Source organism: Rhinolophus sinicus, chromosome 14 (genome assembly GCF_057876585.1).
Source record: "Rhinolophus sinicus isolate RSI-liver-muscle chromosome 14, RSI-T2T, whole genome shotgun sequence".
NCBI classification, from domain to species: Eukaryota; Metazoa; Chordata; class Mammalia; order Chiroptera; family Rhinolophidae; genus Rhinolophus; species Rhinolophus sinicus.
The window spans coordinates 173,767,200-173,783,183 of record NC_142514.1 but is presented as its reverse complement, the minus strand read 5'-3'; the positions used below and the strand labels follow the sequence as shown (position 1 = coordinate 173,783,183).

General features: G+C 50.9%; 1 protein-coding gene across 8 annotated transcripts in view; it reads right to left on the bottom strand.

Moving 5' to 3' along the window:
- Nucleotides 1–4,249: 4,249 nt before the first annotated feature.
- The window catches only part of PRDM11 (PR/SET domain 11), an 87,737-nt gene continuing 76,002 nt past the window's right edge, over nucleotides 4,250–15,984 (bottom strand). For 7 of the 8 annotated variants that reach the window (XM_088789533.1, XM_074336256.2, XM_019746432.3 and 4 more), the window contains 2 exons: nucleotides 14,555–15,181; nucleotides 4,250–13,300 (listed from right to left, as the gene is read on the bottom strand). In XM_088789533.1, coding sequence (XP_088645659.1) covers nucleotides 11,136–13,300; nucleotides 14,555–15,181 — 2,792 coding nt within the window. In that variant the 3' untranslated portion in view covers nucleotides 4,250–11,135. The remainder of the gene's footprint in view (nucleotides 13,301–14,554; nucleotides 15,182–15,984) is intronic. The other variant, XM_088789534.1, reaches the window with a different exon arrangement.

Genomic DNA, 15,984 nt, shown 5'->3' with positions numbered 1-15,984 from the left:
GAGCACTGACTCTAAGGGACAACATACAAGTAGGAATGCAAGCACTACTGGGACTTTGACTCCATTCTTGAGAAGAAAAATCAGCTGGAAACTAGAGATTTCTCTTTTTCTAACATTCCCCAAAAGAAATACCCCATCAATGGAAGAGTCAGTGCAGCAGCCACAGGTACCCCTGCACCCCAGATGGTGGGGATATACAAGGGACTCCTGGAGTGCTGTCACCTGGGCCCTCTTGATGGCCTCTGCAGCCCTGGCCTCTGGTGCAAGAGGCTCTGGCATTAAGCCAGAGGCAGGGCTTGAATTTTAAAGTCAGTAGGAAATCAGCCAGGTCACATGGAACTAAAACCAGAGGTTTTTTTAAAAAGATAAATGATCCATAAAGGAAGCCATGAGATGTTTTTGCTTTCCAAGTTTGTGCATGTAATTCCTTAGTTTATATTTTATGCATATTACTTTTTGACAACCAGGATTCTTATTTTCGTAATAAAATAGGAGAAGTGAGTCTTATCCCGCATAGCCAAATATTATATAGACTGTGTTTCATAGGTAACTATATATATATGGCCTACCAGAGCCTAAAACTAATATTTGAGAATCAGGACTTATATAAAAGAGAGATGGGAGAGGGAAGAAAAGTCCGTTAGTCACTTTATACAAGGCTTTCCACTGAACTGCTTTAAATAAACTCTCCTCCTGCACATAACATGGACTCAAATCTAGAGCATTGCATTTAAAAGCTGAGACCCTGCAACCCAGCTTGGCTTTGTCACTGGCCACCTTCATAGCCCTAGATAGGTCATTTGTTTCTGGACCTCAGTTTCCACATCTTTAAAATGGTCCCTTCCAGATTTAATACATTTAACATTTTGAGATTCTGTGATCTAGACTGGCAACCTATTTCCACACATATCTTTGGCCTCCAATTTCTGCATAAAACAAACTAGATTCACCTCAATGTGTGCCTGCTCTCCCTGCCCCACGCCTCGTGACACTCCCTGCCATCTTCTGACAGTCCTTCCTGACATTCACCCACTCCTCCAGACAACATGCAACGTCACCTGAAGCTCCCAGTCAGTTTCTTCTCATTTCCTTAATTCCTAATGGAGCCAATGGTAATTTTCCATCCAAGAGTGTCTATTTTGTTTTTAGAGCCAGTTGGAAGCACCACCATTGCAGTAGCTCAGAAGCCTAATATCTGTTCTGTCACCCTTTCAGGGCAGACACCTGGCAAGGAGGGAGCCACGCATGGGATGTGTCTGTGAATGGATGTGGGGGATTAGGCGTTTTCTTGTGTGAGCATTCGAGAACTGCCCCCGTGCACCCCTTCCTCATCTCCTGCAGGTGAGCCAACACAGATGGTCCCCGGCCAGAGATGGAGGCAGGCACCTGCCTGGGAGGAAGCCAGTCTTGGGACTGGAAGCCTGATATTGCCATGGAAACTGGTAGTCACTGCCACTGTGTGATCAGGGCTTCATGGTGGCTCGTCCTCAGCCAGGTGCGGTCTCCTCTCAACACAGCCCTGGCTGGAGCCTGGTTTCCCATCCCAATGTCCCAGCACTCTTTCTTGGTGTTTCAGGGCAGCCCATTGTCAGCTAGGTGATGGCAGAAATCCTGTTTCAGAAACCCAAGGATACAAACCGGGGACAAGCGAGGAGAAACCTGTTTTTCTAGCCAAATACAAACAAATAAACCAACAACACCTCTATGCAGTCCCCTTTCCCTCGAAAGCCAGGTGAAACGAGCTGTTGAAGCAGAAGGTGCCCGAGGACCTCTCGCTAAGCTGAGAAGGAAAGGGTGAGCTCCATTCAGGCAGAGGTGTCCATGCTGGCTATTGGAATAGGTGTTCGGCTTTCAAGATCACAGGCAGTGCTTCACTCGGGGTAGGAATTCAGGGTGAAATAAGGGAACCCCTCACTTCCGAGCACCTACTTCGTCCTGATCTAAGAGGTAGCAATAATGACGACGATGGTGAGAAAGCGTCAGCATGTGGTAACCACTGCTGTGTGCTCAGCACTGAAGACACAGACTTAGGTAAGTCACTTGTCCACGATCTCACAGCCTGTAAGAGGCAGAAGGGGGATTTGAATCTGGTAGCGCTCTAATCCTGAAGTCCAGGCTCTGATGTACAGCTAGTGGCCAAGGGTCTTTCTCGGAAAAAGAACAGATGCCAAGGTAATAGCTTCAAAATGCTACTTGGAAACACTGACTCAAAATCTGCGCTGAAAGGAGCTGGAAAAGTTCTCTTCCCTGGGAGAGGAGACCTAGCTGGCTTGGGGGGACATTATCCAAGAGACAAAAGAAAGCTGGAGGGGAGAACGTAAATAAGCAGTAAATAAGCACCTCGGGGGCAACTTCCAGCTTTGTGTAGGGAAAGGGGCAGGGTCAAAGCCAAATGGAGCCAGGGATCAGGTGCAGGGTCATTCTGATCAAATGAAGAAAGCAGGACTTCCGCCATGACCAACACAGCCTTGCTGGGATTGTACTTTTATCAGATGCTGCTTAAAATCATCCGTCCCTTCATCCCTTCAATAAACACTGATTAAGTGCCTACTATGTGATAAGAACTGCACACAGTCGTGCTCAAAAGTCTCCCTTTTTCCCTTGTGGGCAAAACAACCTAGAGGGGAAAGACTAAACACAGAACAACTCCCCCCCCCCACGCCCCCAATACACACACTGTAATTAGACAATTGCAAACTGAGATAAGTATTAGGAAGGGAAATAGCAGGAGGAATGATGAACAGTGCCCTAGGGTGGCTATTTAGAGAGGGTGGTCAGGACAGACCTCTCTGAGAAGGCGGTATTTTAGCTGACACCTAAAAATACGAGAACAACTCAACCACGCAACCATCCCAGGGAAAACTACCCCAGGCAGAGAGCACAGGGTGCTGGGAGGTCCTGAGGTGGAAAAGAGCTTGATGAGCTTGGGGAACAGAGAGGAGGCCAGTGTGGCTGGAGCTCTGGGCAGAGGAGGACACCGACGAGGCCAGAAGGTTGGCGGGGGATGGGTCGCTCAGCCCTGATGGTCGTGATCAGCAGTTTGGATTGAACTCTAAGACAATGGGAAACCACTGGAGGGTTTTCAGCAGAGAGGGTGCCATGACTGCACCGGTGTTGTCAAAAGACCACTCTGGAAATCGTCGCACAGCCGCCCTTCAGGTCTTCAGGCAGCGAGTCAGTCTTCTGAGCCTTCATTCGAAGTGAAAGCAACTTGCCTTTTGACCCTGGGAGAGGAAAGCAGGGGAGCAGATGGGGAGAAGAGGGAGGGGAAGGAGTAGACCTCCTCCCTTGACCGCATTCTCCAAGCCCCACTTTGGGGAGAACAACTTCCCCAAGTGCATGTGAAAGATCTTTCCTTTCCTTGCTCCCTGGTGAGGACATTATTAGCAGGCTCCAGATAATGGCCGCAAATGCGGGTCAAATCTGGACAGCCAACAGTGGGCGGAGCTGACCCTGGTGCACCTGGGTTTGTTACACCTGGACAGCTGTGTCCCTGTCATGCTTCCTCCCTTCCTCCCCCTCCCCTGGGAAAAGAAGAGAACCAGAACATTCCATGCAGACTGAGTGGTAGCTCTCACAACTGGAAGCCTCTGAGCAATCAGGGGGCCTCTGGGGCTTTAGGGGGACACGGGGAGGGAGATGGCAGAGGTTAAGGACGGGGAGGAGGAAAGGCCACTGAAAGGAAGCCAGACCTAAGAGAAGCAGGAGCTGGGACAGTAGGAGGGCTTAACCTCCAGCAGGAAAAAAAAAAGATCTATGTCTTCATCGAATTTATGCCCGTCTCTTTGTAAAACAATTTGGGCAAAGCATCACTTGTCACCCACCTCATACCAGGCGCCATTAGCAAACAACTGAGGAAAGCCCCCCACCACCACCAGAGACCGGGCCTGCACATGGAGAATCATGTGAGGCCATGAAGGGAGAATTAGAACCTTTCATCTGCTATAGTTTTGTTTATGTCCTCAAAGAGATTCTGGTGGGATAAATGCATTTGGAGATAGGTAGGTTGCTTTTTAATGATTTTGGTTACCCCTCCTTTTGGGCTGACGGACAGGTGAAGAATGTGGGTTATCTGCTGGAAGTGGACTCAAATGGGGGGAAAAAGTGAGAGCAGCAGGAAGGGGCTTAAAGCCTCTTCTAATTCCTTCCAACCTGGCAGCCAGCAGGCTCCTAACTGGAGGGCTTGAGATGGGACCCATCCTGAATCATCCTGAGCACAGACCTGAGATAGAAGCAAAGAGCCAGAGAGTTGAACTTGGTGAGTAAATTTAAATGCTTTTATTAACAATCATCTTACATTACAAGGATAATATGACAAAAGGAAAGTTTCTGCGTACATATTATGATAAACCTACATAGCTCTATTTGTATCCAGTGTTCTAGGTCCCATCACACAGGTACTATAAAGCGTAGTCTGCAAAATAATATCAAGAGTTTTTTTCTTTTTTTAAGAAAGAAAGTATTAACATATTAATATGTATGTGATAATAGACTCCTAGGTATTTCCCCCCACCCCCGCTTAATGTTTCCTTTGTGATTAAAATGACACGGTTCAGCAGCATGGAGGTGGAGAGAAGGAGAGAGACAGGGGCTGAAGAAGGCTGCATCAGACTGCTGGCTCTTCCGGAGAGACAAAAGTGAAGACGGAGGGGTGTCGAGGGCAGCCTGGCCCTTGTCTTTTTGTGAGCAGTACTGTAACCGGCTGCCCTCCTGACTGAGGGCCCGGTGCCCTTGATGCCCCGTGGCTGCTCTCTCTCTGAGGTACAGTGCATTGTGGGATTGCTACCCGGGGGGTGCCCATCCCCTGGCCATGGGTCTGATCCACCACAGCGGGGGGGGGAAGGCTCGGGTCAGGCCTGGCCTCCCTTGAGCCAGGCCCTGGAGGGTGTTCCGAGACCCGGTTGGCAGCTAGCTGTGGCTCAAGGAGGCCCAGGCAGACATGAGGGGAGAAGAAGTGGGCATTGGCAGAACAGACCCGCCCAGGACTGTAGGGATAGGGGTAGGTCTGCTGGAGACTGAGGTCCGTTGGTAAAATGGTGGGGAAGTGCAGGGCAGGGGGTCAGAGGAGGCTTGGGGATGGGAGATAAGTGCCTTCGGAGAGCCCAAAGACAGAGGCTGGTCTGGAGAACAAAGGACCAGGAAGCTGCCCTGTCTCCCTTCATCTGCAGCCCCATCAGCCCCCCACCCCCACCTCCAAGGGAAAGAAACTATAGAGAGAAACCTCGACATTAAATGGGCTTCTGATTCTGTCAGGGCTGCACAAGCCCTCCGTCCTGCTGCCAGCTGCACCAGTGCCCCCTCGGACCCCTAGACATCCTTGCCAGCTGGGGGTGAGAGCAGGGACAAACTGAGGAAGGTGCCCCCCCCCCCCAAAGGAAGGGGATGAGCGTAGGGCGTCCGGCTCAGTCTGTGCCTCGAGTCACAGAATCAGAACAGTGTATGTGAACTAGACCTGCCTGTTACGGTGGCGGTGGGGTGAGGGGTCCGTGGGCCTCCATGCAGGAGAAGGAAGAGCATTGTCCTGAGTGCAGCCAGCAGCAGCAGCTGTGCAAAGTGGGCTGGGCCAAGCCCTGCTTCTGAACTTGAATTGCTACTGAATTTACAAGTGTGTGGATATGTCTCTCCCACCCTTCCCCATTAGCTGATGCCCCCTGCCCTCTCCAGAAAACCTCTGGCTGGCAAGCAGCGCTGGCTGGCAATGCTTACACTGCCCACTTCCCTCCTCCAGTGTCCTGGCAGTGTTGGAGCAGGTGAGGGAGGCCAGGGTGGCTGTACTTCAGAGGTTTGGCCTCTAGAGGGCAGTAGAAGTGAGTGGGGAAGGGCACATCTTTCCTGGACCACCCTGGGTCCAATTTGCACCTTTCCTATGGCCACCAATGCTGCTCATTCCTGGAGGGGAGTATTTTGGGGGAAATTGTGCAGTGGTCCCTACACCACGGGTCTGTGACCATGTCCTACTGCCAAGCAGCAGTGACCACCTAAGCATAGACTTGCAGGGGGACGTGGGGGGCACTTCAGCTGGAGCTCAGGGGTGAGTATCTCCTTCCAACCTCAGACCACGCCTGTGGTAAAGGAGAGAAAGTGCACAGAGAGGGCTGGGACCCAGTTCCTCTCCTCTCCCACACTCCGGGTGGCAGGTCCCATTCCCAGCAAAACCTGCCTGCTCAGCTCCCTTCGCTCCTCCTGCAAAGGCTCTGCCTCCTCCCTCTTTGCACAACACAGGCTTTCCCATCGCTCTCCCAGCTCTCTATAGACTTTATTTTATATCTATTTAAAACATAGAAATGTATAAATATATAGAATATTATTTATATATAGATGTAATTCAATCTCTTACTCTGTGTGTATACGTACTGTATATGTCCATATATACAATATATATGCTGTAGCATTTGTATTATACACTGCACATACCCTTGCTTCCATGCCCTCTCTCTCCTAGGGAGATTGGATTGCATAGGTATTTCCAGGGCGATACCACTTGAAAGGACTAGGGTGGGGGTGGGAGAGCCAGATGGAAGAGGAGGGCCGTACCATTTTCCTCCCCAAGGGGCACTGTTTCTCCCTCTGGCTAACACGCAAAGATCACCTCAAAGGCTCCTTAAAATATCACAGCTCCACCCATTCAGCTAAAGCACCCAGAACTGACAGCAGAGAGGGGCCTTTCTCTAAGCAGAAAAGGGGGCTTTTGTGTCTTTTGACATAATCTTCCCTCCTCAACACCAGACTAGAATCTAAGACACAGCACCACCTCCAAGAGGCCAGTGTTTGGAATGGGACGGTCCCAAGCTCATGTGCCCTCCAAACAGCCTGGCCTCCCTGGGCTTCGGCTGTCCCAGGCTGGCCTGGCTGGGCCTGCCACTTAAAGAGGTGAGGGGGTGTGAGGTCCAGTGGGACCGGAGCCCTCTGCCCAAACTGGGTGTCAGAATCAAGAAGAAACACGAATTCTACTTGGAAATCAATCCAGACTACAAGCCAAGGCCAGCTCTAGATACAGAATTCCTGTTCCTAGAGGGGGTGGCAGGAAAAGGGAAGGGTAAAGAATCTAGAAGAGAAGTCGTTTTCAATGTCCAGGCCACCTCCAGGACCCCACACGGTTCCAGGTGAACAGCTAAAATGACTCCAGCCCAACAGCCCAGGCTGGGCCACGTCTGTAGTCCGTTCAGTCACTCCATGATTATTTTCAGCATTCTACATGCTTTTCCGTTTTCTCCTTGGTATCTCTTCCAGACACATGGAAAATATTTAAACATTACCTTAAATAATTATAAGGTTCTTCCTCCAAACTAAAGGGTCAACATAAGCAAATCAAGGAGAGGGGGCTCAGAAAGACGACTCAACCTGGAAACATGCAGGAGGGGCTCGGGCCAAGACCTCCAACTGTCCTGGTTTAGGTCCTGCCCGGAACCCGGCCATCCAGGGATCCTGGAGCTGGAGACTCTTCTCATTCTCAAGCGAGAATGAGGAAATAAGAACCTGCCCAACACTACGTACGTCATTAAAAAAAAAAAAAAAAATTGTATTCCATCAGGCAGTCAAAACTTGAGGATTCTAACATAGCAAAAGTTACAGACAGGGCTGGGCTGTCCTCAGGTTTCACAGATACTAGATGGCAATGGGTTTTTTCCCCTCCATGGCAGAGAAGCAGACCCTGTGAATCACAAGGGCTTCTGGTTCCCAGGCTCTGCGATGTATCAGCTTGGCACAATCGGCCACAAACCTGATCTCACTTCCCACCTTCTCCAGAAGACGAAGAAAGTCAGTCATCAGCCAGCCCAGTTAGGACAAGCCTTAACCCCAGAGACACAAACATTTTATTCTAAGCCAATGGTTGTCACTCCTAAGCCAGGGGCTGAGTTAAAAGGCTCTGTCTTGTCTCAAGCCACCACATTTGGATGCAAGGACCGCGCAGCCACAGTTTTTTATACCCATTAAAAAGAAGTCAGGCTAGCCAAGCACGTGGTTCCCTGGGCTAGACCCTGAGGGTCCCACTGACCCAAAAGTCCTTCTCAAGGAGGCAGAGAGTGGGAAATGCCTGTGACAAAAATCACAGGTCATCACATGCAGCATTCACAGGACAGAAGCTCTGAGCCTCCTAGGAGCATCCAGGCTGAGAAAAGCCCCTATGTAAATTACAGTGGTGTGTCACCCCGATTATTCCCTGGTTACTCCCTGTCCCAAGGCAAAGTAGCCTTCAGAGTGTGTAACACGGCCCAGCCTGGCTGAATTCAGCAGAGGTCATGAGCACCCAGAATTTGAAAGGCGCTTTGCCACACTTCAAGACCCTCCAGAGAGCTCATCCTCTCCGTTCTGGACCCTGGCTCGGCAGGGGGCCACCTGCAGCCACACGCTGCTAGCAGCAGCCCATGCGTCTATGCCAGAAGCAGGTCACCATCTCCCAGCTCTCTCAGAAGAGACAGTGTTAACAATGGCTTTGGCCCAAACGATATTTTCCCCCTCTGGATAAAAACTGAGCTAAGTTTGGCCAGGGCCTCTTGAGAGGACACATTAGGAGCCCGGATTAGGTGCACAAGCAGATACTAATGAGTCTCTTCCTGGTCTGCAAATGAGTGGTGTAGGGGAAGGGCTCTCCACAGAGGATCCCTCAGTAGTGGGTGGGGAGGAGTGGGCGTGGAGGGAAGAGAAGGTGTAAGGCCTCTGTTGGCTAGAAGAAAGGATCCTAACCTACTGCTTTCGCCCCCACTGAGGCCCACCTTGCCACCCTCCTCTGCCTTCAACCCATTTTAGTCTGCGTGTGTGGTGGAGAGGAAGCTGGGGAGGAAACGGTGGAACCTTGTGCTTTGCATAGCACCCCACTTGACCACAGTTACTGACCCAAATATGAGGAGCGGGGTTGGGGGAAGAGACATGAGCTTCAAGTGGAAAAGTGGAATGAGGCCGGGAATTTCAAAGCCTCAGAAAGAGCGTTGAGTCTTTCCTTGCTAGTTCTTGCTAACTCTCTCCTTGTTCAGAGGAGGGTGGGGAAGTACGTGCCACTGGGGAAGGGGCTTGGGGAATGAATGCCACCAGGCAGGGGTGCATTGATTTGTTGACGAAGGCAGCATATGAGGCCTGGCAGTGGGACAGTCAGAGAAAACCAGTTTGTTTTGTTTTTTTAACATGCTACATCACTGTTTAAAACAAACAAAAAAAGTTTCAAAAATAATATATAATATATATATATTTATATCATGAAAAGCTATCGACTAGCAGCAATGATTCTAAAGTTATCTTAGCACCAAGACCATGGGGGTGGGGGGAAGGGATCTGTGGGGGGGGGGTGAAGGGACTGGCGGGACAGGAAGGGGGAGTGACATGTTCAGTGTTGATGACATCTCCACTATGGTTCTCAACGGAGGCAGGAGGCCTCGGAGACGAGATAAATCAAGAAGGAAGGAAGCCACCACAGCTTTATATTGTCTGAGCCAAGCAGGTTGGGGACACTGGAGCCTTGCCTGTGGCCAGATCGCATCATCCTTTGCCCACCCTCTGCCAACTGACATGGGTGGCTCCCTAACTGACCACGGACAATGTAGGTCTCCCCTCCCCCAAATATGATCTGTACCCACGATACAGGATCTCTGCATATCAACTATGCATAAATCAGGTGTGGAAACACGAACAGAAGTTTTTAACAGCTCACACACATATTTTTAAAACTCCCTTGCGAGGTATACTGGTAGTTAAATGAATGAAAAGAGCATTGATCTGACTCCTCTAGCTTAAACCACTACTTGCCCCAGGGAGTAGGCAAGTGGCTATTTCTAAAGCTTATAGCTTATATCGTGGTGTTTTGTGCGCACGCGTGTGTGTGTGTGTGTGTGTGTGTGTGTGTTTGTGTGTATCTGTGTGTAGGATGATGCCTTGAGAGTCCCATCTTACCCCTCGTTTATTCCTTTCTTTTAGGACATTTCTACCCTGTTCACAAAAGGAAGTGTTCACAGGCATAGATGCATCACCCCGTTTCCTACCACCTTCCTGCCAGCCTGCACAGCTGGTTATCAGCCTGCTGCAGAAGGACTGAATCTCTAGAGACTCTCATTTGAATTAGGCATAATCCAGGGCACAACTTGCATTGACATCTCCTGCCGCTGAACTATAGCAGGCATTTCTTGATTATCAAAGGGAAAAAAAATACCCCCAATACATTATATGATTATAAAGACAGAGTATAAATAATTCATGTAAATCGAATACATATTTTTCATTTTCCTTGTTTTTAGCCCAAAATCGCTACCCTTTGGGGTCTGGATTTCTTGGCTCTTCATTTCTCCAATAGCCCTGGATCTGAATGGAATTAGATTATTTTATCCCACACCATTTAAGAAAACAGGAATGCAAAAAGCTCACCCCCTCTCCCTTCCCCAGGATTTCAAGCTCGGTAGTCAGGCGATTTTACCTTCAATATAACAGGTAATATCTTTAGGATCCAAGGGACTGGAAGGGGAAAATCAACAACCCAGGGATGGGAGAGGCAACAGAGGTGGGGGAGTAATGGGTGTCACAGTTTGACCAACACTTACGTTTCTAAGACAGTGAAAGAACACTCGTCAGGAAATGAGTACAAACCTCTCAAGCTGAAGTCAGGTGGGAGAGAGAGAGTCAAACAGCCCGATTCAGATACACACCCCACCCTATCCAAAATCAGAGATTGGATTCAGCTGGACTAGCACGTCAACAAAGAGGCTGAGAAACCCCCCCTCATAAAACCAAACGAGAAAAGGAACGGCAAGAACATAAACCCCAACCCAAGCCCCTCAACCCCCAAATGAAAACATGAACGAAAACGAACTACCTAAAGGTGATGACAGAGACCCGTCATTTTAGCTTATGCTGTTGGTTGACCATTAGGTGGGAACACGTGTGGCTCCCAGCACATGCTTCTGTGAATGAAAATGAGTTGCCACGTATGTTGCAGCTGCCAAATTTTGTAGACAAGAGTTAGTTTCTGACATTACTCCTTTCTGAAAGCTCCCAGTAGCTTCTGATGGATGTGTCACCTCAGTTTTTAAAAATTTTCAGTGTGGGTTTATATATATATATAATATAATATATATTTATATAATATATCAAAGCTTATGTGTATAGATTAAAAAAATATTCAACAGCTTAGTGAACTCTGCGATGCCGGTTCCCTAAATGTCTGGGTAAAACTCTGACCCGTGGTCCGTGGTCTGTAGCACCGGCTTCTGTTCCAGCGCAGACATCCTGCTGAGGACCTCGGCAGACAGTGTGTAACTGTTGCCAGACTTCTCTTCAAACCAGCTGTCCAGGGCTCGCTTGGCATCAAAGTTGGCAATGGGCGGGCCGTTTACTGCGATTGTCAACAGGTCACTGAGCTGCTCCAGGGTCAGACGGGAGCGGTGGTTTTTGCGAACTCGCTGCAGGGCATTTCGGCCTTTCTCGCAGCACGCAGTGGACGTGGGGAGAACTTTGAGGACCTGGGTGATCTTGTTCAAGAGCGGAAACCTCTGTTTGTACTTGCAAATATGGCCGATCAGGTCTTTGAAGCCATTTTTGGTATAGTAATCAGCCTTGAGTTCTCGCCACTCCATCAATAGACTCCCCCGGGGGTCCAGCCCTTCCCTACAGACGTCCCGGGAAAAGGTCGGGATGGCCTCCAGGTGATCAAATATCTGAACCATATCCTCCTTGCCGTAGCTCATGAGCTCCTCGCTGTTCCTGGGCCAGGCGGCCAGGTCGAACACCTGGCAGGCCTTCACGAAGATCCGGCTGCGGGAATCGAACCTCTGCGCCAGGATCACTTGGGTCTTCTGGCAGATCTTCTCCCTGATGGACTGGAACTTGGCTTCAGCCACCCTGAGGTTCTTCATCGCGATGCCATTGAAGCTCTCCCGGAAGTTCTCCTCGAACTCCTGCAGGTATTCCCCCGGGGAGTCGGCCAGCCGGCTGATCTCCTGGATGGCCTCCTCGATCTTGTCATCCACCTGGGACACCAGGAGATACTCGCCCTGGAAGACGTAGGCCAGGCGTGAGAGCACAGCGATCACATCCAGCAGGAAGTAGATGAGCTTGATGGACTGGTAGTCCATGAGGAACTGCAGCAGGGCCAGCGCGATGGCAGAGGCATCCGCCCGCTGGGTCTGGCTGCTGACGTCCTTGAGGTGGGCCACCACCTCCAGGTAGTCCTTGATGAGGGCGTTGAGCACGTTCTGCTCACCAATGATCCACCTCACAGCCCGGATGTCCCCTAGGAACTCCGTCTCCTCGCAGAGGGTGGAGGCCGTGGACCGCAGCTCACACATGAGGCGCGGCGAGTACCGGTAGAAACTCAGCAGCTGCTTCAGATTGTTCTCCAGCTCCTCCAGGCAGGGGAGCTCCTTCCCACTGATGGCATCCAGGATTTCCAGGTGGGGCCGGTGCACCATGAAGGGCAGGCACAGCAGCCAGGGCAGCGTCTTGCGGATCGTCATGAACATGCTGGCACGCAGGCTGGCTGTGACGTTGGCCCCATCGATGCCCAAGCCAACAGTCGGCTTCTCCTCCTGCAACCGGATGCCCAAGGCAGAAAAGGCTCGATCAAGGGCCTGGAGATAACTCTCTGTGCTCGAGAACCCCAGTTCCTGCAGCGACAGGAACTCGGTGGCTGGGGGCCCGTCGCTGCTGGTGTACTGGACATAGACAGCCACCGTGTCGGCCAGCAGGTCGTCGCTCTGTCCATCCAGGATGATGCTGAGGCAAGGCGACTGGCGGATGCGCTCCACCAGGTCTTCCCGCAGTGCCCGGGCGATGTGATGGATGAGGATCTGGCAGTCCCCCTCGTTCATGTACTGGTCCACCACCTTGAGCTCGCACTTCCTCAGCAGCTCAGCCAGGGGCCGGAAGTCCAGGTAGGGCCTGCCCTCGAGGGCCAGGTGGTAGGCGGTGTTGAAGAGCAGGGTCATGTTGCGGCACATCTCCTCCGTCTTCTCGGGGTGCATGCGGAGCTTGTACAGCTGCAGGCACTTCTTGTGCAGGTTACTCTGGCTGTGCAGCTTGATGGTGTGGATCTTGAACTGCTTGGAGCCGATGATGAAAGCCGAGGTGCGGGAGGACTGCACCGTGTACTGGCGGCAGACGTGGCACCACATCTCATTAAGGGTTGGGGAGTACCGCAGGAACCAGAACTTTTTCAGCCACTCCTGCTTAAAGCGCCGGATTCGGCGCCCAGTGGCAGATGACATCTTGGAGGGCTCGTCAGTGGCAGTCATCATGTCGTTTGAGACAGATTCGTCTGCCGAGTCGACCTCCTGGTCATCGTCCTCCATGATGGCAGGGCCGGAGACCATGCTCTCTGAGGCTGGAAGACAAATGGGAAAGAAACATTTACACCCAGGGGAAAACACATCAGCTTCTCTAAAATGAATAGGAAACACTGCCTGAACAGTAAGTGCCACACTGCATGAAACATAAGCCAATTCCTAAGACGGACTGACTCCCAGCCGAGAATTTATTTAGAAGCACTATGGTTACCCATGTTAATCCCTCTTTGTGGATTATCCATGGTGGCCACCATGCTCCAGGCTGCCTGCCCTCACCATCCACAAGTGGGCGCTCAAGGAACTTCAATGTTTGGTATTGACAGGCACAACCAAGAGAGCAAATCCCATGGAGAAACAAGAACATCAAACATCCCCAAGTCAGAGACCGAGGACGTGCCCTCAAATAGAGCCACCGTGTTTCCCCGAAAATAAGACCGGGTCTTATATTAAGGTTTGCTCCAAAAGATGCATTAGGGCTTATGTTCCGGGGATGTCATCCTGAAAAATCATGCTAGGGCTTATGTTCCGGGTAGGTCTTATTTTCGGGGAAACATGGTAGCTTTGGCATGGATGGCCCTGGGTTATTTCAGGATCAGAACACAGTTTAGTTAAGATGCATGCTTTGAATATCTGAAACACCTCATTCTGAGCTCAGGGATGTGGTTAAAATAGGAAATGCTATGTAAATACTCTAACTGAGCTGCAGATGTGTACTGAAAAAATTGTCAACAGCTTCCTCATTGTCAACAGCTCTACAAGATCCAGGCAGATCCAGGACAGGGCAGAGGCATGAAGCTGAACCCCCTAAATCCCAGTTCTTCTGAGACTCCAGGCAGGGAGAGGGGCCATGTATGGCAGAACAGCAATTCAGGAAGAGAAGAATGAGGCTTTGTTCCTGGACTGAGTTGGGGGAGGCTGGGAGCTCTTCCTGACAGGGCACCCTGCTTGGGACTGAGCAGAGAGAAAGATTGGGTTTAGAAGTCGGGCTTTGGGGTCAGACACCACTAGGGCCACCAGAGAAAGGCAACGGGTCAAGAACACAGCACACACCCCTTCTGCAGCGGAACTTCCTTTATTGACAAGGAGAATACAGGGCAAGACGTGAAGCATTCAGTGGAACTGCAAAGTAGCCTGTCAGAGGCAGGCAACTGAGGGCGCAGGCTGCAGCCAGAGCTCACCTCCGAGTCACATGCCTCAGGTCTCCCTGAAGGTGGCTCCCGCAGCGAGTGCCAAGCCACCCTCACACTGCCCACCGTGTGTTCTTCCCTCCAACAACATCCACACTGACTTACCTGCGGGATCTGAGAACTCTGGGAGCTCCAGTACCTGTGCTGGCAATACGGGGGGCTCAGGAAGCTTCCCAGACTTAAGCATGTCTAGCTCTGCCTGGAGTTCCCGGACCTTCTTCTTTAGGCGAATACAGTTTGGGCAAAAGGAGGTGGTGGGAAGCTCGTGAGGGTCGGATGCAAGGGAGGCTTCGGCGGGACTATCGGCCTTGAATGATGAAGGCTCCTCTTCTTCATCCTCCAATGGGCCGGGCTCTGTGGAAGCCCCTTGAGGGGTCTTCCAGTCCCCTTCCCCCTGGGTCCGGCTGACATTCTGCACACCATGCGACATGGTCATTGCACACCGACCGTAGGCATCGTCCTGGTATTTGGGGACTTTCCTGATGACCAGCGAGGTGCTCAGTGCCAGCTGGTGGGCTTCCACATTTGCAGATTCCAATGAGGCCTCCAACACATCCTTGAAAATGAGGTCAATTTTCTTCTTCTTGGTCTGGGGGTGCACATCCCCCTCGTCAAAGCCACGCTTGTAGGGACTTTTGCCCTGTCTCAACACGGGGAGCTGAATGGGACCCCGCAAGTCCTCTGGGTCATCCAGAGCCTGCTCAGACTTCTCCCTCTGCAACCGCTTCTCTCCTAGGAAGGAAAACCAGGGTGTGAGGAAGTGGGGAAGAGCCCCGAGTGGAGAAACCAGCAGAGAAACAAAGCAGGCCTCCGGCTAGGAAGTCGCTTGACACATCCCTCTGGGTGGCCTCGTGGGGCAGGTGTGACAAAAAAGGGAGAGGCAGGTCACTTGGTGAATCGTGGGGTCTGGAGGACCCGAAAAAGCGAGAAGAATCCTTTTTAAAGAGGCTGTTTCCATGGAGTCTTATGTATATAAGCTCTACGTTTATAAGTTGAGAGGATGCTATAGGGGAGGGTAGTTCTTGCAAAGGTACTTGCCATCCTGTCACCCTAGAAGATGACATCCTACCCAATCAAATGAGTGGTCAGTGACATGCCTGAGAGCTAAGTGCGTATGGATTTCCCACCCCTCTAGGCTTCTTGTCCAGTCCTAGCAATTAGAAGATGGCTGCTTCGACTTGGTAAAAGGTACACACAAAACACCGAGTCCCACTCCTTCCTCCTCCTTCACTCTGGAGACAGCCCACTTAGGGCAAAGTCCACTTATGGCAACTGTCCTTTCTAATTCTCCCAGTAACCAGAAGACTAGGAGTACGTGAGAAAGCATGACCTGAACCTCTGAGGTTCTCACTGACAACTAAGGCAGAAAGACAACGGAAGATAGAGAATCCTACAGTTGCTGTGGGCTCCAAGATGGCAGCCTCCGACAAGATAAAGAACAACGTGACCATATTGACCCAAAGCATTCTCAAAATATAGCTGTTTCCTTACCTAACGATGCAAAGAACATTTCCTTTTTTTCTTTCGATCATGTA